General features: G+C 54.8%; 2 protein-coding genes across 5 annotated transcripts; one reads left to right on the plus strand and one right to left on the minus strand.

Moving 5' to 3' along the window:
* The first annotated feature begins 950 nt into the window (after positions 1-950).
* Positions 951-13,350, plus strand: SH3D21 (SH3 domain containing 21). 2 transcript variants are annotated; one of them, XM_021683700.1, is made up of 16 exons: positions 951-1,010; positions 1,172-1,329; positions 1,431-1,494; positions 1,749-1,867; positions 2,105-2,195; positions 2,368-2,423; positions 2,515-2,560; positions 2,708-2,808; positions 2,927-3,013; positions 3,177-3,219; positions 11,457-11,550; positions 11,645-11,700; positions 11,827-11,927; positions 12,082-12,953; positions 13,047-13,110; positions 13,190-13,350. In XM_021683700.1, the coding sequence occupies exons 1-16, from the start codon at positions 1,007-1,009 to the stop codon at positions 13,265-13,267; spliced, it is 2,034 nt and encodes a 677-aa protein (XP_021539375.1). In that variant the 5' UTR covers positions 951-1,006; the 3' UTR covers positions 13,268-13,350. The 2 variants fall into 2 exon arrangements, with proteins under 2 accessions (XP_021539375.1, XP_021539376.1); XM_021683701.1 differs by lacking the exon at positions 2,927-3,013.
* Positions 13,351-14,291: 941 nt separating this feature from the next.
* EVA1B (eva-1 homolog B) lies at positions 14,292-15,950 on the minus strand. Of its 3 annotated transcripts, none has more exons than XM_021683702.1 (3): positions 15,718-15,950; positions 15,207-15,279; positions 14,292-14,971 (listed from the first exon to the last, which is right to left on the minus strand). In XM_021683702.1, exons 2-3 carry the CDS (start codon positions 15,271-15,273, stop codon positions 14,541-14,543), a joined length of 498 nt encoding a protein of 165 aa, XP_021539377.1. In that variant the 5' UTR covers positions 15,274-15,279; positions 15,718-15,950; the 3' UTR covers positions 14,292-14,540. The 3 variants fall into 3 exon arrangements, 2 of the variants coding, with proteins under 2 accessions (XP_021539377.1, XP_021539378.1); XM_021683703.1 differs by having other exon boundaries at positions 15,207-15,310; XR_002479989.1 differs by lacking the exons at positions 14,292-14,971; positions 15,718-15,950 and adding an exon at positions 15,037-15,055 and having other exon boundaries at positions 15,207-15,287.
* Positions 15,951-21,793: the final 5,843 nt, after the last annotated feature.

The raw sequence follows: 21,793 nt of genomic DNA on the forward strand, positions 1-21,793 counted from the left end.
TCCTTATCAGTGCCATGCTCAATTGTTTGGGAGGAGACTGGGCCACCCTTTGCTGGCTAATAACTCATTGCCACCCTGATGGTTTTACTTCATCCTGTACCTTGGACACCCTAAGAGAACCAGATTCTTTCACTGTGGTTTTATGGGCAAGGACTTGGCTTCCAAAGTGGTGGGGCAGAGGTCAAGTGTCATGGATAACAGGCTCAGCTTTCTATGTTCACCACTGAGCAGAAAGATTACCAGAGAGTCCAGCCAGGGTGGGGCTGGCACCAGATGAGCCCTAAACTTAAGGCCTTGCCGGCTCTGGCCTTGGCTGTGAGCAGGAGCCTTGAAAGCTCCTACAGTTCCTTTTTTCTTGCCCTTTCCCAAGGAGAATCTGGATGTGTTTTATGAAACCACAGCCCGGTGACCGGAAGCAGGGGTCTCTGCACTCCTCCTGTGACCTGGGGTGTGGTTATAGGGAGATGGTGCCTTGCAGGAAAAGCAGAGCACAGCAGTAGCTGTGTGCGCCCAAGAGCAGCCGCCCCCTCCACCCAGGGCTTGCCTCGGAGCAGTCGCTGCCTGCTGGGGGCCCCACCCTGGTATGCGCCTCTCCCACCTCTTCTCCCATAGCTCCAAGCTTGCCAGCGGGGAGAAGATAGACCAGGAAAGGCTTTGTGCCAACGATGGGTGGGAGCCTCAGAGCCTAAGGCTGCGAGAAGGAGAAACGGCTAGACTGGAATTTTAAGTGACTAGGCCAGGAAGAGCATGTGGGGGAGCTGTGGCCCCAGCACTGGCCAGAGACCCTGGAGTCTTCATCCCAGGGTTGGGGGCCAAACCTGCTGAGCCGGGCCACCCTCTCTCCCACACCCACTCCCAGCACCTGGGGCCGACCTATCCGCTAGCGTCTCCGCCTCCTTTGCTTCACAACCTCGCAGCTCGTCCCACCCTACCCGGGCCCAGTACTCGGCTGCCTGCGGGACAGCACTATATTCCCAGCCCGGCTCTGGAGCGAGACCTGGAAGCTATGGGTATGTGCAGAGGGTTTGGGGTGACGGAAAAGGCAACAGAAGCCTACACCACCAACCCGCTCTCCCGCTGTCCTTTACGCGGAGCCAGGGACTCGCGCCTAAGCCAGTGTGCCCGGACCGGTCCCTCTGAGCTGCGCCCCCGTCCCGTCCTCCGCCCGCAGAGGTGCTGGTCCCGGCCGAGTACCGCGCGCAGAAGGAGGGCGAGCTGAGTCTGGCGCCCGGGTACGTGGTCCGGCAGGTGTGCGAGGGGCCCTCACGGGGCTGGCTGCGCGGAGAGCTGGGGGGTCGTTGTGGTCTCTTTCCCGAGCGCTTGGTGCAGGTAAGACCCGGCCGCAGGTCGCGTGGAGGAGGGTCTCAATGCGTGCCCCCAGGAGCTGAGAGCCGCCCTCCCCGCGCAAATCTCCTTGCGTTCATTTCCAGGAGATCCCGGAGTCTCTGCGCGGCGCCGGAGAGGCGCCGAGCCCGCGCTGTGCGCGCCGCCGAGGTGAGCGCTAGGCCGGGTGGGTGCACGCGCGGAGTCTGCGCGGCTCCGGCCACCCCAGGCAGGCCGTGACCGGCGCGGCTCTGGGCGGGGCCGCGCGGGCACTCCGCGGTTTGTGATTGGTTCTTGGGTACAATGCTCCGCCTTGGGGCGTGGCCTGGAGCTCCTGCTGGGGCGCTCCTGGCCCACCCCTCTCCCCGCTCAGCGGACTGGGGCGCGCGGCTCCAGCGGCCTTTCTCTCTCTCGTCTAACCCCAGGTCGCCCCGCCAAATCTCGGGGCCCCCAAAGATGGTGCAAGGTGAACTTCAACTACAGTCCGGAGCAGGCGGACGAGCTGAAGCTGCAAGCTGGGGAGATTGTGGAAGTGATAAAGGAGGTGAGGGGACGAAGTGATGAGAGGCTTTGGGCAGAGATGTCGGAGCAAGTCCGTGGGTGACGGATGTGTGAAGAGAGGGTGTGGGCGTTGGGGCTGGTGAGGGGCGCAGAAATGGGAAAGTGAGAGAGCAAGGGAGGAGGGGGCATCGGGCAGAATCCGGGCAGAAATATGGGTGGAAGAATTCTCGAGAGACCCTTGGGGCAGAACCAGATGGCCTTGCGTCCTCCTCCTCCCCAGATTGAGGACGGCTGGTGGCTGGGGAAGAAGAACGGGCAGCTGGGAGCCTTCCCATCCAACTTTGTGGAGTTGCTGGACAGTGGGCCCCCAAGTGAGACCTGCACCCTGTGACCCCATGAACCCCTGTGACCAGACTGCAATTTCCAGTGACCCACCCAGTGGCCTGAGCCTGTGATCCACACATCCTGACCCTGTGACCCCTTTGACCTCTCCCATGATCTAAACTGAATTAGCACAACCCCTAACTTCACTGTCCCCACCAGGCCTCGGGAACCCAGACATGCCTTCAGTCAGCCCTGGTACCCAGCGGCCTCCCAAGGTAAATTGGGTGCAGTGGGCACAGACGTGGTGAGTTCCTCTTGGAGGGGTGGAGACTCAGCTTGTTCCTCCCTCCCCCTTCCCCCCACTAGCTGAGCAGTCTGACCTATGACAGCCCTCCAGACTACCTGCGGACAGGTGAGCACCCAGCCAAAGGGTTCCTCAGAACCCCCTCCTGCGAGCCTAGCTGACTTGGGGAAGGGGGACACTCAACGAAGCTGATGGGGGAGGGAGCGCCTGACCTGGGGAGAGGAGTTGGCTTTGATGGACTGACCCCCGCTACAGTCTCTCGCCCTGAGATCTACAGGGTCCTGTTCGACTACCAGCCTGAGGCCCCCGATGAGTTGGCGCTGCGGAGGGGGGACGAGGTGAAAGTACTGAGGAAGGTATGAAAGCACAGGGCAGGGGAGGGGACCAGAAAGGGCACGTTGAGAAGCCATGGGACCCGGAAAGGAAGGAGCTTGGGGATCTGGCTCCCCTCCCCATGGTATCTTGTTCTCCTAGACCACAGAGGATAAGGGCTGGTGGGAAGGAGAGTCTCAAGGCAGAAGAGGAGTTTTCCCCGACAACTTTGTGCTCCCCCCACCCCCAGTGAGTATGGAGACAGGCATTCAGGTTGGGGTGGGGGGCAGGCAGGCTACTCTGGACAAAGTTGGGGGTGGTGGTGCTCAGTGGACATTTAGGCTACCCCTAAATGACGATGGATCTAGAAATGTAGAGACTCTTCAGATTCTGATAACTGTCTTCTTCACAGATCAAGAAGCTGACCCCACGGAAAATGATGTCTCGGGAATCAGGTGGGTGCCCAGGAAACCTGGGATTTGGGTTGGGGGGAAGGGTGGGAGTGGGATTTTGCTCTCTGGGGCCCCACCAGTTTAGCTGCCATAAACACCCACAGCTCCCCAGTGGTGCAGTATTATAGTCCCTTAGGAGGTATCGCTCTGTGGGTTAAGGACCTGGTAGGTATATATGTGGGTCATTGTGTAGGAATGTGTTTGTTTGTGTGTGTTCATATTTCTTTGTGTGTTTTGAAAATATGGCTATCAAGTGTTTAGATTTGTTTCATTTTGTAAGGAAGTACAGTGTGTCTGTACAATGTACAAAGTACAATGGATCAATGTGTCTGTCTTTGAGACTGTGTTGTGTGTTTGCATGTCATATAAATATGTCAATGACTAGTTCCGTGGGGATGTTTTACTTATCTTTTAATGAAATATTTCACACATGCCAAAACTGTACGTAATGTGCTTTAAAACTTAATAATGGAGACCTGTGCACATTCATGATCTGTCACCAAACCAAGAACTAGAGTATTGCTAATGTATGTGCTCCTTTTCCTTCCCATTCTGCTCCCTCCTCTCCCCCCAAAAGATAACCAGTATTCTGAATTTTTTTTTTTAAAGATTTTATTTATTTATCTGAGACAGAGAGAATGAGAGAGAGAGAGCACATGAGAGGGGGGAGGGTCAGAGGGAGAAGCAAGCTCCTTGCTGAGCAGGGAGCCCGATGCGGGACTCGATCCAGGGACTCCAGGATCATGACCTGAGCCGAAGGCAGTTGCTTAACCAACTGAGCCACCCAGGTGCCCCTGAATTTTGTTTTTATAATTCCCTTGAGTTTTTAAATTTGTTTACCTATGTATGTGCCTAAATAATGTATCGACTGATTTTTGCTTGTTTTTGAGCTTGATAAGAATGGTATCATGTTTATAGTCTTCTGGAACTTGCTGTTTCCAATCAACATTATATTTCTAAGATTAATCTATGTCATATCTAGATGTAAGTTCATTAATTTTTCTCTGCTATATAATATTCCTTGCAGGGAATTTACCACAGTTTATGTGTGTATCTGGTCTCCTCCTGTTGTTAGCCATTTTCATTGTTTCTAGTTTTTGTTACAACAAATACTGCTGCCATGAACATTTCTCTGCCTGTGTTCTGGTGTGCAGATACCATCATTTCTCTAGGATATCATCCTAGGAGTGGCATTCTAGATCGTAGGGTATGTGAATGTTCAACTTTTATGAGATAAAGTCAGTTTGGTTTTCCAAGTGATTGTACACTTTAACATTCCACCATTGGTGTATGAGATCCTGTTATTCCAAATCCTCTTCAACACTTGGTTTTATCAGATTTTACTTTTTTTTTTTTTAAAGATTTTATTTTTATTTATTTGACAGAGAGAGACACAGCGAGAGAGGGAACACAAGCAGGGGGAGTGGGAGAGGGAGAAGCAGGCTTCCCGCCGAGCAGGGAGCCCGATGCGGGGCTCGATCCCAGGACCCTGGGATCGTGACCTGAGCCGAAGGCAGACGCTTAACGACTGAGCCACCCAGGTGCCCCCAGATTTTACTTTTTTGTGTGTGAATCTAGTAGGTACAAAATAGTATCTCATTGTGACTTCATTTGCATTTCCCCGGTTAGTTATAATTAGTTGGAGTTCTTTATATATACTGAATACCAATCCTTTGCAGGTTGTATGCCTTACAAATATTTTTTTCTCATTGTGGCTTTTTATCTCTTTTTGTGTAATGGTGTTCTGTGATGATATCAATCTTTCATGGTTAGCAGGTTTTTCCTTGTCTAAGACATCCTTCCTGCTCCAAGTTCAGAAAAAGTCATTTATATTTTCTTTAAAACTTTTAAAGTGTTGCCTTTTGTTTTTAAGTGCCTTTATCTTTGTGGCATTGATTTTTAATGAGTGACCCAATTATACTTTTTTCCATATGGGCAATGAATTGCTCCAGCACCATGTATTACTTTCTGCTTGTGAGTTTTACACAACTTTTGTAAGATTTATCTCTAGATACCTCAGATTTTTTTGTTGTGTCTTTTAAAAAATTAAATAGGGGCACCTGGCAGGCTCCATTGGTGGAACGTGCCACTCTTGATCTTGGGGTTGTGAGTTTGAGCCCCATGTTGGATGTAAAGATTACTTAAAAATAAAATCTTAAAAATAAATAAATAAATAAATAAATTTTAAATTTTATTTTTAAAATATCCTTCTGTTTATTTCAGGAATATAGAAATGGATTGATTTTTGTATATTGATTTTATAGCCGGTCATGGTGCTAAAAACTGATTATTTATAACAATTTATCTGTAGAGACTTTTTAAAAAATTTTTCATTTATTTGAGAGAGAGAGAGAAAGCAAGGGAGAACATGAGCAGGGTGAGGGGCACAGGGAGAAGCAGACTCCCCTCTGAGTAGGGAGTCCAACATGGGATCTCAGGACTCCAGGATCATGACCTGAGCCGAAGGCAGACACTTAACCAACCGAGCTAGTCAGGCGCGCCCTCCCCCCCCCGCCCTCCCCCCCTTTTTATTTAAGATTTATTTATTTATTTCAGAGAGAGAGCGCAAGTGGGAGGAGCAGGTGGAGAGGGAGAGAGAATCTCAGGCAGTCTCCATGCTGAGCATGGAACCCAGTGTGGGGCCCAAGCTTAAACGACTGCACCACCCAGGTGCCCCTGTCTTTAGCTTCTTAATATGTTTTCTATGAAGACAGTCATGTCATCTGTGACTAATGACAATTTTGCTCTATCTTTTCCACTTTTTATGTCTTTTCATTTTATTTTCTCATTTTACTATAGTGGCTGGGGGCTCAACACTGTTGATAGAAGTTGTCATGTTAAACATCATTACCATGTTCCTGATTTTAAGTGGAATGTTTCCAGCTTTTTCCTTTAACAGTGAGACTTACTTATATCTTTTTTTTTTTTTAAGATTTTATTTATGTATTTGAGAGAGACAGAAAGAGAGAGAGAGCATGAGCGGAGAGAGGGAGAAGCAGACTCCCTGCTGAGCAGGGCTCCATCCCAGGAACCTGAGATCATGACCTGAGCTGAAGGCAGACACTTAACCGACTGAGCCACCCAGGTGCCCCTAGATCTTTTCTTAGATACTCTTTTTGTCAGATTAAGAAAGGGCCTTTCTATTTCTAGTTTTAGAATTTTTATCAAGGGGCGCTTGGGTGGCTCAGTCATTAAGCGTCTGCCTTCGGCTCAGGTCATGATCCCAGGGTCCTGGGATCGAGCCCCGCATCAGGCTCCCTTCTCCGCGGGGAGCCTGCTTCTCTCTCTCCCACTCCCCCTGCTTGTGTTCCCTCTCTCACTGTGTCTCTGTCAAATAAATAAAAATCTAAAAAAAAAAAAAAAAAAAAGAATTTTTATCAAGAGTGTGTGCTGAATTTTTTCAAATTGTTTATATGAATCTTTTGAAATGATTTCTCTGACATTTGTAGAATTTGCTAATATTAAGCCACCCTTGCATTCTTGGGATAAATTCAAATTGGTCATGGTTTTATTATCTTTTCATATACCGTTGGAATATTTTCCCAGTTTTTCTTAAGATTTTTGCATTTATTTTTACTCTCCTCCTCTGATTATGAATATTATACTGGCCCCATAAATGAGTTAAGGGGTATACATTTTGTTTTTTAATTATCTGGTAGATCTTAAAAAGATGGGAATCATTGTGGGGGCACATGGCTGTTTCAGTCCGTAGAGTATATGACTCTTGATCTCAGTTGTGAGCTTAAGCCCCACACTGGGGGTAGAGTTTACTTGGGGGGAAAAAAAATGGGAATCATCATTCCTTGAGAGTTGATAAAACTTGCCTGTAAATCCATCTGGCCCTGTTTTGTTTTTTTTTCCCCCCCATTATGGGAAGATTTTAAACGACTTCAATTTCTTCTTCCTTTTTTTTTTTTTTTTTAAATTTCTTTAATAGTTATGGGAAGGTTTGGCTGAAATTCTTTTTCTTTTTCTTCTTCTTTGTTTTGTTTGGCTTAAATCAACAGAAATTTAATCTCTCACAGTTCTGGGGGCTAGAAATCCGAAACCAAGATGTTGGCATAGCCATGTTTGCTGTGAAGAGTCTAGGGGAAGCATCTTTCCTTGTCTCTTAGCTTCTGGTAGTTGCTGGCAATCCTTGGTTTATAGATGTATCTGCCACTCTTCTCTGCCTGTCTTCACATTGTTGTCTGCACTGTGTCCAAATTCTCCTCTTCTAATAAGGTCACCAGTCACTGGTTTAGGGCCCCGATAGAGTGTGACCTCCTCTTAACTTGATTACATCTGCAAAGACCCCCTTACAACTTCTGTTCAAATGGCTTCTTCACCTTGGAACTCAGATGGGAGGAAATCTTGCATTTTAGGAGCCTTGCACAGACAGCGTTCTTTCGGTCTCCCGGTCCCTGGATAACAATGGCTAGCCAGGAATCTGGCTAAAATTCTTGAATCAGTTTTATTTTCATTTTTGTTTTTTTAATTATTTATTTTTTAAAGTAATCTCTACGGCCAATGGGGGGCTCAAACTCACAACCCTGAGATCAAGAGTCTCGCGTTCCACTGACTAAGCCAGCCATGTGCCCCTAGTGAATTATATTTATAATTATACATTTCATCAATGTTTTCTAATTATTTGTATAAGGTTATTCATAATATTCTCTCATAGTCTGTATCTGCACTTAGTCTTTTATTCATTTCTAATAATTATTTTTTCTTTTTTTCTTGTTCAGTCTCATCAGAGTTATTAATATATTCAAATACTTTAAAAAAAACTTTTTTTTTTTTTTTTTTTAAGATTGAGAGAGAGAGAAAGGAGGGGCAGAGGGAGAGGGAGAGAAAGAATCCCAAGCAGGCTCCACGCCCAGCATGGAGCCCCATGCGGGGCTTCATCTCATGACCCAGAGAAAAACCTTTCTGTTGTACCTTTTGTTTTCAAGGTTCATCCATTCTCTAGTATATGTTGTACTTCGTTCCTTTTTGTTGCCCAATATTCCATCGTGGGTATGTACGACATTTTATCCATCTGTTTGCTGGTGGACATTGGGTTGTTTTTACTTTTTGGGGTATGAGCATTTGTGTGCAAGTTTTTGTGTTGGCATGTTTCCATTTCTCTTGGGTGTATGCGTAGGAAAGGGATTTCTGGGTGCTATGATTGCTCTGTAGTAGCTTTGGGAAGAACTGTCACATGGTTTTCACCAGCAATGCATGATGGTTCTACTTTTTCCACATCCTCACCAGCATTTGTTACTCTCTTTTTTATTATAATCACCCTAGTCAGTGTGGGGTGGTATCTCATTATGGTTCCGCATCATCTTTTTCTACCCACTTAAATGTTGAGCATCTTTTCATAGGTTTATTGCCAATTTGTATATCTTTCAGTGAAATGTCTGTTTGGGTCCTTTGCCTATTTTTTAATTGGGTTATTTGACTTTTGACTATTGACTTCTAGAGTTCTTTATATATCTTGAGAAAAGTCCCTTATCGGACGTAGACTGCAAATATTTTCTCCCATCCTGTTGTCTTTTCATTTTCTTACTGGTGTCCTATTTAATGCACAGAAGTTTTACATCTGAAGGAAGTCTCATGTCTCTATTTTCTCTTTGGTTGCTTTGTGCTTTTGGTGTTCTATCTATGAAACCAGTGCCAAGTCCAAGGCTACACCCTAAATTGAGTGACCTCTCTTCCACCGTGGCAGTGAAGCTGCCAATCCTTGCAGCCGGCCCTACGCTGCAGAGCAGAGCGTCTGCATAGACCAGGCTGGCGGGAGCAGGGGCAGGGATGGGGGCAGGTGCGGCCAAGGAGGCCATCAAGCGTAAACAATTCTCAGGTTATCTTATGCCTTTGGTCAACTTCCAGAGCACAGAAATGGTGGTTTTGTCCAGCTTTCTAGTTGCCTTGAGAGGTGAGGATTTGTCTACCGCGTCATTCAGCCGTAGCCAAACCCCCTTTCATTATTCATTCTTTTTACCAGTGCTTTCAAATGTTCTGCTCCTTGCCTCGCTGTGCTTCCAGCTTAGTAATTCTCTTTCTGGCTTTTTGGCTGTGTTTTACCTGCTATTTAACCTATATTGCATTTGATTTATTTCAAGAATGCTATTTTTCATCTCTAGTCGCTCAGTTTTCCTCCCCCACCCCCCCAGATCTGCCTGCTTATTCCCGATGATTCTTTTGTTGCATGCCCTGTAGCACAGCTGTGTTCTCTGGCAATTCCAGTACCTACTGTGCATCGTGTCTGCCGACTCCCATTCTCAGTGGCCTACCGTCTTGTGTGTTTTGTGATCTTTGTGTGTGAGCTCAGGACTTGATCCCAACCTGAGGGAGTTCCCGCCTCGGGAGGGGAAGACTTCTTCCAGAGAGGACTTGCTTCTACTTCCGCCTGGAGCCAAAGGGCACCAACCACCAGAGACCACCAGAGCCCTCTAGAAGAAGGGGGTGTGCAGGGCTGGCACTGTCACTTAGCTACCACGCTTGGGCCTGTGGGGGACTCAGGGGGCGCACCCTGGGTATCGGCTCCTCATCACGGGCCCAGGCTCCGGAGCCACAGTAGTTGGCCCTCCTATTGCCCTTCTGGCCTCAGTTCCTCTCTTTTTTGTGGACCTCCCCCACTTCTTTGAGGCCCAACAGTGCCTCAAAATTGTATTCTCCGGAGGACAGAATTGCTCTCTAGGGGGAGGGCCCTACCGAGCACCTAATCAGCTAAAGTACGAGAAGCTGAAGTCAAAGTGAACATTTTCTGAGCTTTGACTCTATGTCCCATCCTCTTCTGAGCGCCTCACGTGAGTGAAGTCCTCTCAGACCTCGCAGTAACCCCACCAGGTGTATACTGTCGTGGCCCAGGGCACAGGGCGGTGAGGTGACACAGCCGGGTCCTCACATGGCTGGCACAGAGTGGAGCAGGAAGTCAGAGCCTGGCGTCGGGCTACAGGGTCTATGCTCTGGCGCGCTGTGCATACGGCCCGGGGGTTCGTGTGCGTGGCCGCGTCTGATACTGTGTGTGTGACTAACCAGGACGTGTGCGTGCCTAGGCCGGGGCTGCTCGTGTGTCCACAAATATAAAGGTCACCGCTTGTGACTGTTCGCTCTGGTGTCACCTTCTCAGCGCGCCTTCTCTGACCGCCCCATTTAAAATTGACATTCCCCTGCTTGTTCTTCCTCGGTAACACCTAATAACTCTCTCACACACGACATATTCTACTTTTGCTTATGTCTGCGGCCCCGGCAGAACCCGAGCTCATTCTGACTGCTGTGGGAACAAGCCATGGGCAGGGGAGTGTGGCCAGAGCCCCGCTCGGAGGCTGTTGCCCTGTCCAGGTGAAGGTGGGGGCGCCTCGGTCTAGAGTGCTTAGTGGCAGGGCTGGTGAGGAGCAGTTGCATTCAGGACCTGTTTTGAAGGTGGAGCAATCAGGATTTACTGCTGGTTTGGATGTGCAGCATAAGGGAATGAAAGAGGTCAAGGATGACTCATTTTGTCATCTGGGCGAGCGGGTAAGTGGGTGAGGTGGGGAACACTGGAAAGAGGCAGATTTGGGGGATGGGAAGTGAGGGCTCAGATTTGGATATGTTAAGTGTGTGATGCCAGTTAGCTCCCCAGGTGGAAACAGGACAGTTGGATAGAAACCTGGAGTTCAGGGGCTAGAGATGAAAATATGGGAGTCGTTGGCTTATTGGCGCTAATTAACCCCATAAAACTGGGTGAGATCTCTTAGGGAGTGAAGGAGATAGAGAAGACCAAGAAGTTCCAGGGAGGGTGGTTTGGATTGGGGAAGGTTATTGCTGTGGTCTAGGAAAAAGATGAAATCTGAACCAGGGAGGCAGCCCTGGCACTGAGCAGGGGACAGGTCATAGAAAAGTATGGATAGAAAAGTAGGGATAGAAGCGCCTGGCTGGCTCAGTCCCTGGAGCGCGCAGCTCTTGGTCTTGGGGTTGTGAGTTTGAGACACATGTTGGGCACAGAGATTACTTTAAAAAAAAAAGTATGGATAAAAAACCTGGCAGGATATGAAACCCTGTCCCCTCCAAAGCCTTCCCTGACAACTGTCTTCTGCTATGTGTCCCTTTGGGTTGCTCCCACAGTTCCCATGCCCACGTGGCATGAGGGTGGTCGGCTTCCCCAGAGTTCCGAAGAGGCAGAGTCAAATGTTCATCTCCTGTCCCTAGTCCCCCATGCAGAGGACAGGGCCAGCAACTGTTAGATGGATGAATAAGGGAGTGAATGGGTGCCACACTCCCTTCTCTCCTCCCAGCTCCTATTAAGGAACCAAAAAAGATGATGCCCAAATCGGCTCTCCCTACAGTCAGGAAGCTGGTGACAGCCGCTACTGGGCCCAACAAAACCAAGTAAGGAGCAGGGTGGGGGTGGGGGAAGGAGGAGGGTACAAAGGAAATGCTGTTCCCTGACCCCACCTCCTGGTCTGATGGGAATATGTTCCAGGCCTTCTTGGACACCCAGCGGTGGAGACAGTCAGAAGCACCCCTCCCGAGACTTGGGTAGGTCTCGTTGCCTCCCACAGTGGAGTAGGAATGAGGGACAGGGATAGGGTGGTGCTGAAGGACAAAGATGGGGAGAGACTTGGGGTCAGAGGAGCTTGGACCCCTGAGGTTCTGCTCTCATAGGCTCCGGTGGCAGCGGCAGCTTCCTCAGCAGGGGTCCAGGCCACCCTGGTAGAAAGGGATCAAAAACCCAGGCTTCCCGGCAGCGCTCTGCAACCAGTCAGGTAAGAGGCCCTGAGACACCAGGACCACTGGGCAGAGTCTGGTTCCCAGGGCTATGGTTGTGAAGGGTGAAGGATCCCAGGCCAAGGGGAGCCTGACTCAAACTGTCAAGGTCCCTCCCATCCCTCGGCTGAGACTTCACCCCCATCACCACAGGAGGAAGAGCAGAGCAGCCTAGCAAAGGCCTCTCCTGTGAATAAAACCCCCACTCTGGACAAGACCCCCAGCCCAGAGAAGATGCTGTCTCCGGATAAGGCCCCCACTCCAGAGGAAACCCTGACTCCAGATAAGGTCACCATCTCTGAGGAGGCCCTGACTCTAGAGTTCAAGGCCTCAGCCCCAAAGATCCCCACCCCACAGGAGGGCCTGACTCTAGACAAGGCTCCCAGCCCAGACAGCCTCATTTCTGTGGATGAGGCCCCTGCCCCAGAAGTCCCACCAGAGGATGAAGTCCTTGGCCCAAAGATGGTCTCTCCTGGGGATGAGGCGCCCACCCTAGAAAAGGTCTTGACCCCTGAGCAGGTGCCCTCTGAAGAGGCCTCCAGTAGAGACAACACTCAGTTCTATCACTTCTCTCCGGACCAAGCCCTGCTGAAGTTCAAGTCTCCTGTGGCCAGTGAGGCTCAATCCCAAGAGGTCCACATGGCAGAGGAGCCCGATCTCTGCATGATGACACACCCTCTCGATCAGAGGGACAGCTCCCCATTCCAGTCTAAGTCCAAGCCAGGGTCCATGCTTGCCCTTGAGAAGGCTACAACTCTCCTTGAGGAGGCGCCTGGGAAGCATGAGGGTACCCCGGAAGAGGCGGCACTCCCCAAAGAGCAGGTGTCCCCCAAAGAGGTAGCCCCTGCTCAAAAGAATCCTCATTCTATCAAGTCGACTCCAGACCCCCAAGAGACTCCCACCCTACTTTCCCTGGTCCCGCAAAATCTCACGGACAGCAAAAGTGACAGAGGCGATATAATGAGGCTACAGGACGAGATGGAGTCTTTGAGGAGGTCGCTGGAGCGGATGGGGGTGCAGCTGGAGTAAGTGGGGAGGGGGAGGGGCGTGGTCAGGGAGGGGGCCGGGGGCTCTAAGCCTGCCCAGCCCACCCCTCCCCCTCGGCCTCCCGTCCGCAGGAGGAAGCTGACCGACATCTGGGAGGAGCTGAAGAGCGAGAAGGAGAAGCGCCAGTTGCTGGAGGTGGGTGCGGTGCGGAGCCCAGGGGGCTGGAGGCTGGCCCTCCCCTGACGGCCTGTCCTGAACGCCCTCTCCCGACTAGGTGCAGATGAAGCAGGGGACTCAGGAGTCCCGGACCCGGGGCTCCGTCCACGCGCAGACGCAGACACAGACGCACTGAGGGTGGGCCCGGAAGGGACCACGGCGGGACCTGGGGGCAAGTCAGGATCCGGCCTCCCACGTCCTAGCACACGACTTTGAGAAACGCAAGAAAATAAACTGCCGCGTTCGCGCTCGCCCGCGCCTGCTTGGTCCGTGCGGGGGCGGGGCCTGCGGGACAGGGGCGGGGCCGGCCGGGCGCTCCCGGCCCTACGCATTCCCGGCGGTCTCTCCCGGGCACATCTGGCCAACATGTGGCTCCCATTACCGTTCCCAAGGCCTGCGCGCGGCTATTTTTATCCACCGGATGGCGGGGGCGGGTGGGGGTGTCTCCTTCGGACGTCTGCCGGGTGCTGGAGAAATGGCCGGCAGGAGGGGCCCAGGCGGGGTCGGGCTTTGCCCGCGGGCCCGGATTCCGGAATCCAGCTGTGCGCCAGAGGAGGTGGGCGGGCCTGCTCTCGAGCCGGGGCCCCTCCCAGCTGGCCCCACGGTCCGCTCGGAAGGGCTCGCTGGAACGCAGCTCTGCTCAGACACGAACTCCATAGCCCCGCTCCGGCACACACGGTTAACACGGGGTAATAGTGCCTTAGCGTCAAGGGCAGGGTCCAGGGGCCTGGTGTGTGTGTGTGTGTGTGTGTAAGTGTAAGGGCAGGGTCCCGGGGCCTGGTGTGTGTGTGTGTGTGTGTGTGTGTGTGTGTGTGTGTGTGTGAGAGAGAGAGAGAGAGAGAGATTGCAATGATGCAGGATCCCAGAGCATTTGAAGAACAGGGGCAAAGTGCGCCCAGGCCTTCGACGGGAAGGAATGCATTTGTGAGGAAGAAATGCGAGTGATAACTTGTTCTGTGCGTGAGGCTGTGAGGCGGTGGAGTGTTTTTTCAGTCTGTGAACTGAATGCAAGCATGTATGCTGAGGTGTTGGGTGAGTTGATGGAGGTGGTCAGCCTGGTAAAAGAGTCGAGTGGGGTCTCAATCTGGGGCCCCCTGCACGCAGAAGCCTGGAGGACACTGGGGACAAAAGTAACAGAGGGAGACTGAGTCACTGAGAATGCAGTTTTCATTGGTCATCTCTTAACCGATCCCACGAAAGGGGCTGGGGGCCCTGGGTCCTGTCCCCCACGGGCTTTCTGGCAGGACTGGGGATCCCAGAAGGGGGGATCCAGGCCCAATAGCACTGGGGGAGCCGTGGGGGCGGGGCCTCCATAGCACCGTGGGCAGGGGCAGTCCCAACGCCTGGGGCAGCTGTGAGTTCCTGCGCATGTCCAGTACGCAGAGCTCTTTGCAGCGGAAAGGGGCCGGTCAGTAATAGTGCATGCGACCCAGGGTGCCTGTGGCCGTGGGGCTGGGGCCCAGCGTGCCGGTGCCCAGCAGGTCCGGCTGCCCGGTGCGCCAAATCTCCCTCAGGATCCGTTCCCGCTCCTCCAGGCGCTGCGCCCGCTCCAGCTCCTCTGCCGACGTGAAGACGTTGACGCTCAGCGGCCCGTCTGGCTCGGCGCTCAGCTCTGGGCCCGGCAGCGTGTCGTCGGGGCCCAGCCGGGTCACCGTGTCCTCCTCGTCGTCCTCGTCGTCCTCGGGCTCCAGGGTGCTGCTGCGGGGGTCCCGGCGCGGCGCAGGGGCCCGGGGCCGCGGGCGGGGCGCGCAGGAGATACTGATGACTAGTAGACACAGCGTCAGCAGCAGGCCAAAGCAGACTCCCAGCACGAAGTAGAGGCCAAAGCTCTCGGGGTTAGCTGGGGGTCAGAGGGCAGAAGTCATGGAGGAGCCCTGGCTCCCTGGCGGGTGGGAGTTATTCCATTTCGGAAGGACTCCAGGTTCTAAGTTTTGGGGGGACAAGGACAGCACTCATTTGAAAGACATTAGGTAGCCGCCATCGGGCAGTTAGGGACTGGGAGGATGGGGCAGGGAGGTGGGGAGGGAAGGGGTGGAGTGGGGCCCATGCCCCCACCCCCGGGGGCCCACCCTCACCGCGGATGTGTGCGTAGGCCGCCAGGCTGTTGCTCAGCAACTCCATGTCCCTCCGTGGGGCATCCATGCTGCTCTGGGGGCGGAGGGACAGTCCCCCTGTCAGCCTGCGAGGTCAGCAAGGTCAGATGCCACTCCCCAGCCCAGAGCTGATCCTGACCCCGCTTCCTCCGGGTAGCTCCCCTCGCTGGAAGCGCAGCCCCAGCGTCCGCCCTGGAGAGAGCAGCTCCCTAACTTTATTACAGACCTGGGCCCTGCCCTGGGGGGATCCTTTCCCTGGGCGCAGACGTCCCTCCAACTGGAGGGGTCAGGGAAGTGGGCCGTAGGAGGCTCCGCCTCCTTGTGGGGTCCCCAAATGACGCCCGGTTTCGGCGTCCCGGTAGTGGGATGGAGGAGCGAGAGGCGAGTGCCTTCCCCACTCCCAGGGCGGGCTCCGGGGAGGGGAAGCCACCTCCCTCTCCCATCCTGCCCGCCCCGCCGGGACCCACCGGCCCGGAGGCCCGGGCTCACTCACCGTCAGCGCCCCGCTTCCCCGCTGCCGGCCCCCGCGCGTCCGGCAGCCGCATACACCCGGGACCCGGCCGCTCCCGCCCCGTCCGGTCCCGGCTGCCCCACCTGCCCCGCTCGGCTCCCAGGCCGCGGCAGCGCGGGCCGGACACGGGCCGATGGACCAGCCGGCGGAAAAGTTTCCTCGGAGGAAAGAGGAGGGGCGGGGCGGGGCGGGGCGGGGGGAGGCGGGGAGGAAAAGGGCCGGGAGAGGAAGGGGAGAGGAGCGAGCGACTGGGAGGAGGGGGAGCGAGGCCGGCGGGACCGTCTGCTCTCCCACAGGAAACCGCTGGGGAGGCCGGTGGCAGGGTCCCGCCCCCAAGCTACTAATAACAAAAATAATAATAAGGATGAAGTTCTGCCTAGCTGCCAGGCGGTCTGTGTGTGTGTGTGTGTGTGTGTGCGCGCGCGCGCCCTTTGTAATATTCTTTCATTTAATTCTAACCACCCTATAAAGTGAGTACCATTGTCGCCACTTGACAGATAAGTAAACTGAGTCACGGAGTTTGAATAATTTGACAAAACGGGCAGGATTTGAACCCACTGCTCTTTGCCCCTAGAGCCCGGGGCTCTTTTTTTTTTTTTTTTTTAAAGATTTTTTATTTATTTATCTGAGAGAGAGAATGGGAGACAGAGAGCATGAGAGGGAGGAGGGTCAGAGGGAGAAGCAGACTCCCCGCCGAGCAGGGAGCCCGATGCGGGACTCGATCCCGGGACTCCAGAATCATGACCTGAGCCGAAAGCAGTTGCTTAACCAACTGAGCCACCCAGGTGCCCCGAGCCCGGGGCTCTTAACCCCTTCTCTACACCTTGCTCTTCCTCCCAGGAGGCCCCCTCACCCAGGGAAGACTGCCCCTCTTCTTCAGGCCTGCCCCAGATGTCAGTTTACGACAGAGGGGCTCTCCTCCCCTCCTCCCAGGGCTCGGGCTCGGAGAGCTCCTGTCACACAGGGTTAATGAATGTCGGACCGGAGCTTAGAGCGGGAGCAGGCCAGCCTTGCAGAGCCCAGCCTGGAGCTGCCGCCGCCCCGGTGCCCCGCGCGGAGCCTGCCGCAGAGACGCGTTTGCCCCTGGCCAAACCTGCAGGTGCGCGCGCATCCGTTGCCACCTGGGCTCGGCTTGGACGGGCAACGCGTTCTGTGATCCATGCGTGCGGCCTGGGTGATCTTCCTGCTCAGACTCTCAGCCCCCCCCTTTCTGGGCCCCCCTTCCTGCGCTGGGGCTTGGGTGAGGGGGAGGCCTTCTTGGCGGGAGCCTCAGAGAGGAGGAGGGAAGGAAGGGGGAGAGGAAATTGCAGACATAGCTGAAGGCGCGGCCTGAGGCCTGTGGGCCAGTGACCCCCTCTGTGTGTCCAGGCTGGAGACCCCCCACTTCCAGTCCTGAGACTGGGTTCAAGCAGAGGGCAGATGGAGATGGAGAAAGGACAGACCAGTTCCCACGGGGATGGGAAAGGACCCCTGGGTGTCGCTGTGACTGTTGAGTCTGTTTTGGGAGCGCGCGTGGAGGCATTTCTGCCTCTTTCTGTATTTTTGTGTGTCTACTTTCGTGTGGTATCTGCTCGGGCATTTGTGTGCGGGCGGCCACCGCTGCGTGTGAATTCCTACGGCGGCCGGTCCCCAAATGCTACCTCCCGGGAATGGGGGCTCCGGCGGGAAACAGGACAGACACAGGCCTCTGCCCTCGTGGAGCCCACTCCAGGGCCGAGAGGCAGGCGGTGAAGAAGGTAGCGTCGGCGCTGCTGAGACGCAGACGGTGATGGAGCACACTTGCAGGCCGCTCTCAAGGGGGCGCGGGAGGTGACACCGCATCCTGCCGTGGGGCGCCTCTCTCCCGGGTGCAGGGGAGGGGCGTGGGGGGGCCCGCGGGGGAGCTCCGACGTTACTGTCCGTGCGGTGGGGAGCCCTGAGAGGCTGGGGGGCAGGGGGCGTGGCGTCCTGGTTCCTGACGCACTTTGGAGAGACCCGGGTGGGGACTGGCGGTAGCAGGCGGCGGCGGGGCGGGAGCGGGGAGCGGGGAGGGCCGGGGCCGCGCGGGCCGCGCCCAGGCCTTGGTCCCGGAAGTGCCGCGGAGCAGGTGAGGCGGGGTCAGCGATTCCGGCCTTGCCTGTGGCTGTGAGGGAAGGACGCAGGGCCGCCGCTGGACGCTGGGCCCGAGCCCCTGAGGGAAGCGTATGTGGGGTGCAGGTCTGGGGGGCCGGACTTGCCTTTGAGATGTGCATTAGATACCCCGGGGGAGGTGTCAGGCGGGGGACCCCGGGAGGAGTCTGGGCTGGACATGGGTTTGGGAGCCCTGGACACAGAAGGTGGATGGAACTCCCCGGGAGTGGGTGAGATCGGCCTTGGAGCCGCGAGGGACGAGAAGCCGCTGAAGCCCGAGCTCGGGCTGTGCAACCTTGAGGGGTCTCCTGGGGGAGGAGTCGGGAGATCGTGGGGGAGGAGTCAGAGCCGGGTGGGATGAGGCTGAACGGGAGGTCGGAATCTAACCACAGGCTGTGGTATCAGTGGGTTTCCGTGGGCGCATGGATTCACTGAATGCCTTCCACGCATGCGGCTGCCGTGCTCTGACCCACCTTGGGTCTTGAGGATGTTGTGCCTCGGGCGGTATGGCGCCCACCTGGGCCTTCCTGAGGGGCCACGCGCACGCCTCTGCATTCGTGAGAGCACGCAAGGTTTGGGATCGGTTTGTGTCAAGCTGTTGCCGTGCTATGCGGGCCTCTGGGTATTGCTAACCTGCTGACACAGGTGTCCGTGCCTTGGTGGGTGACGTGTGTGTTGGGAGAGAGTCAGATGTGACTCAGCCCTGCTGAGCAGACTGGGGGGTTGAGATGCTTCCTGGTCCCTTCAGAGACAGGGACACACCAGAGTTGCCTTCGCCTAGGGGGATGCTAGGCTGGGTGGGAGGAGGAGTAGTCCTGCCCTGGAAGGTTCCAAAGAGGCTGAGGGCTACTCCTGGAGGCCCTGGGGGCTGTGCCTCTGGCCCAGGTGCGGCCCCACGGCCACCAGGCCCTCCTGCCGACCTGCTGATCTGCTTTCCTGCCTGCCTCGCTTTGCCCGCTCTGCCCGCCAGCCAGTCTGTAGGCATTCCCAGCCACCTGCTTTCCGGTCGTGCTGGCTGGGATCTCGGCATACCCATCACTCGCCTGCCTGGCTTGCATCCCATCTCTCCACCTGCTGATTTCCTCCCTGTCTGCCGGCCTGTGACTGACCTGCCCACTGGTTGGCTGCCTCTCTGCTCTCCTGTCAGCTTGTGGGACTAGAGCTTTGTCACCTTGGGAGGCACAGAGAGTGATCCTAAGATGAAACTCAGGAAAGACAGGTCTAAATTTTTATGTTTTTATTTTTTAAAAATACTTTTATTTATTTGACAGAGAGAGAGAGAGCACAAGCAGGGGAAGCAGCAGAGGGAGAGGGAGGAGCAGGCTCCCCGCTGAACAGGGAGCCCGATGCGGGGCTCGATCCCAGGACCCTGGGATCATGACCTGAGCCGAAAGCAGACGCCTAACGACTGAGTCACCCAGGTGCCCCAAGACAGGTCTTTTTTAATGAAAGAAGTTAAGACAGGTCTTGGTGGGAGGTCAGGGCGCTGAGGGACCCAGAGCCTCTGGGAGGGTTGTCAGGGGGGCTGGAATATTCAGGGCCCAATGCAAAACCCAGCTCTGCTCCCTTCCTCAGTGGCCAAGCTGGGGGTCTGTTCCTGACACTGGGGCCTTCCCACCGAGGGGTTCAGGGGCTGGCTAGGTCTTAGATGGAGGGAAGAAGGTGACCCACTCATGGCCTCCTTAGACCTGCCCAGTCCTCTGAATGCCTCTCAGCCCCTGGGACAGTCGCTGGGAAGAGGCCCCAGTGAAATTTGCAGAATGAACCATAAGAGTTATGGATATTGAGTGCCCTCTTGGCACCTGGTACTTGGTTGGCTAAGTGCTATGTGCCCTTCATCTTCAGCTCTCCCAGTCACCCTGTGCGGGTCGTAGTGGGACTCCCATCTAACGAGGAGGGAAGTGAGGCTCAGGTGAAGCATGTATGTGTGGTCACATGGCTGTAAGGGCTGGGGCCTGGCTCCCAACCAGTCTTCCATGGGCTGGTTCTAGGTCATGGTTCCCCACCCAGTCAGACCCAAAGCTGCCTCTTCGTGATACTCTGTATTGATCCTTTTATGCTCCTGAAGTGAAATTTGTGGCTAATATACCCACCTCTGCATCTAATTAAAAGTATAAAGAAATAAAAGGTGATGATAGTTGTGACGTGGTCACTCGCTGGGAACGTGACAGCTCTGCAGACTGGCGCTGGGACATTGCGGTCATGACAGGGTCGGAAACGGTGAAGCGCTCTTGGTACAGTTTTGAGCAACACAAGGTACAGATTCCCTCCACTTTGCACAGCAGTTGCATTCCCCGAAGGTTCAGTGTATGTTATGTGTCCACCAGTCCTTTGTGTTTATGTATAAAAGGGAGTTAGATTCTTGGCTCTGGTCATTGTAAACATTTTCACTCATGTTGTGCAGGATGTAGAATCTGCCTTCCTTGTGGGGCTGTCCCTGGCCCCACCCTCTAAATGCCAGCAGCACCCTATAACTCTGAGCCCCCCCACCCTCCTCCCATGGACACACAGAAAAGAGGCCTGCCCTCATGGAGCTCAGCATCTGAGAAGGGAAGGCAGATATAATCAATAATCAGACATATGATATCATACCAGGCTGTGGGAAGCACAATGAAGAAACATAAAGAGGGAACCTTAAGGGGTTAGAGAAAGCCAGGTGTTCAGGACAGCCTCTCTGAGGTGACATTTTGAGCAGAGGGAAGTCAGGGAGGCAGCCATGCAAATTATCTGGGGAAAGAGCCTTCCAGAAATAATAGCCTAGGCAAAGGCCTTGAGGTGGAAGCCGGCTGGCTCTTTCGGGATCAGCAAGGAGCCCAGTGTGGCTGGCACAGCGACGGAGGCGGGTTGAGGGGCCCACAAGTTAGAGAGGAGGCCAGGTGCAGAGCTGTTTGTGGAGCTTTCCAAGCCACAGACAGACCTCTGGATGTTATCCTGCCTGGGACAGAAGCCATCAGAGGTGCTAAGCTGGAGAGGGACAAAACCGGGCTTGTAAAAATGCTCATTCTGGCTGCCATGTGGCCCCTGGGCGGTTGTAGGGGAAGAGTGGGAGCAGGGAGGCCAGGAAGCAAGAGGGGGCTCAGACAGGGTGGTCGCAGGGAGCCGCGAGAAGGGTCAGATTCTGCCTGGCCGGTGACAGGATTAGCAGGGGGTTGGACGTTGGGGGGGGGGGGGGGGGGGGGGGGCAAGAAGTCAAGGCAAGCTTGGCCTGATCAACTCGGCCACTGAGCCTCCATTTCCTCCCTTCCCCACTTCAGAGAGCTGGGCAGCTCCAGTCCTGAGGCCGCTGGGGCCCCGGAGGTGGCTCAAATGGGTGGAAACTTCTCCGTTCCTGTTTGACTTCTCAGGAGCACGGGAGGCTGTTGATCCCACCCCCCCCAACCTTTGTGCTACTTTCCACTCTGTGGCTTCTGGGGCTCACAATAAAAACCGAAGAGCCATCTGACACGTTGAGGTTGAGAGACCGAGTTCTGGCGTGCGAGCTGCGTGCCCAGCCCGTCCCAGGTGTGGACAGGCGAGTAGGCAAGGCCGGGTCCCTTCCCGCACGTGGCGGTCTTGGGTGTTGGTGGCCGGTAAGGCTGACCCGTGCATGTGGCGTGGAACGGAGGCTGATCGGGTGGGGGGGACGGGAAGGAGGCGGATGTGGGGACGAGACCAGGCGCTGCAGCTGGCAGAACCGGGGCGCCTCAGGCCGCGCACCCCCCGATGGCTCGGACGAAGCGGATGAAGCGCGCTAAGTGTGTGTAGGTGGGAGTGGCCGGGGAGGTGGTGTGCAGGCCGGGGCGAGGGGCCGGGGTGGCTCTGGAGAACCCGCACAGCCTGCCGTCTGCACACTTGTTGCGAAGGGGCTCCGGGCGTGGGCTCAGCTCCTTCTATGACCTGGGGCCGTGTGTGGGCTCCCACTCCCGTGAGTGGGTCTGTCGGGGCGCCGTGGGGTGCTGGGGGGGGCCGG

This window comes from Neomonachus schauinslandi, chromosome 4 (assembly GCF_002201575.2).
Source record: "Neomonachus schauinslandi chromosome 4, ASM220157v2, whole genome shotgun sequence".
Classification (NCBI taxonomy): Eukaryota; Metazoa; Chordata; class Mammalia; order Carnivora; family Phocidae; genus Neomonachus; species Neomonachus schauinslandi.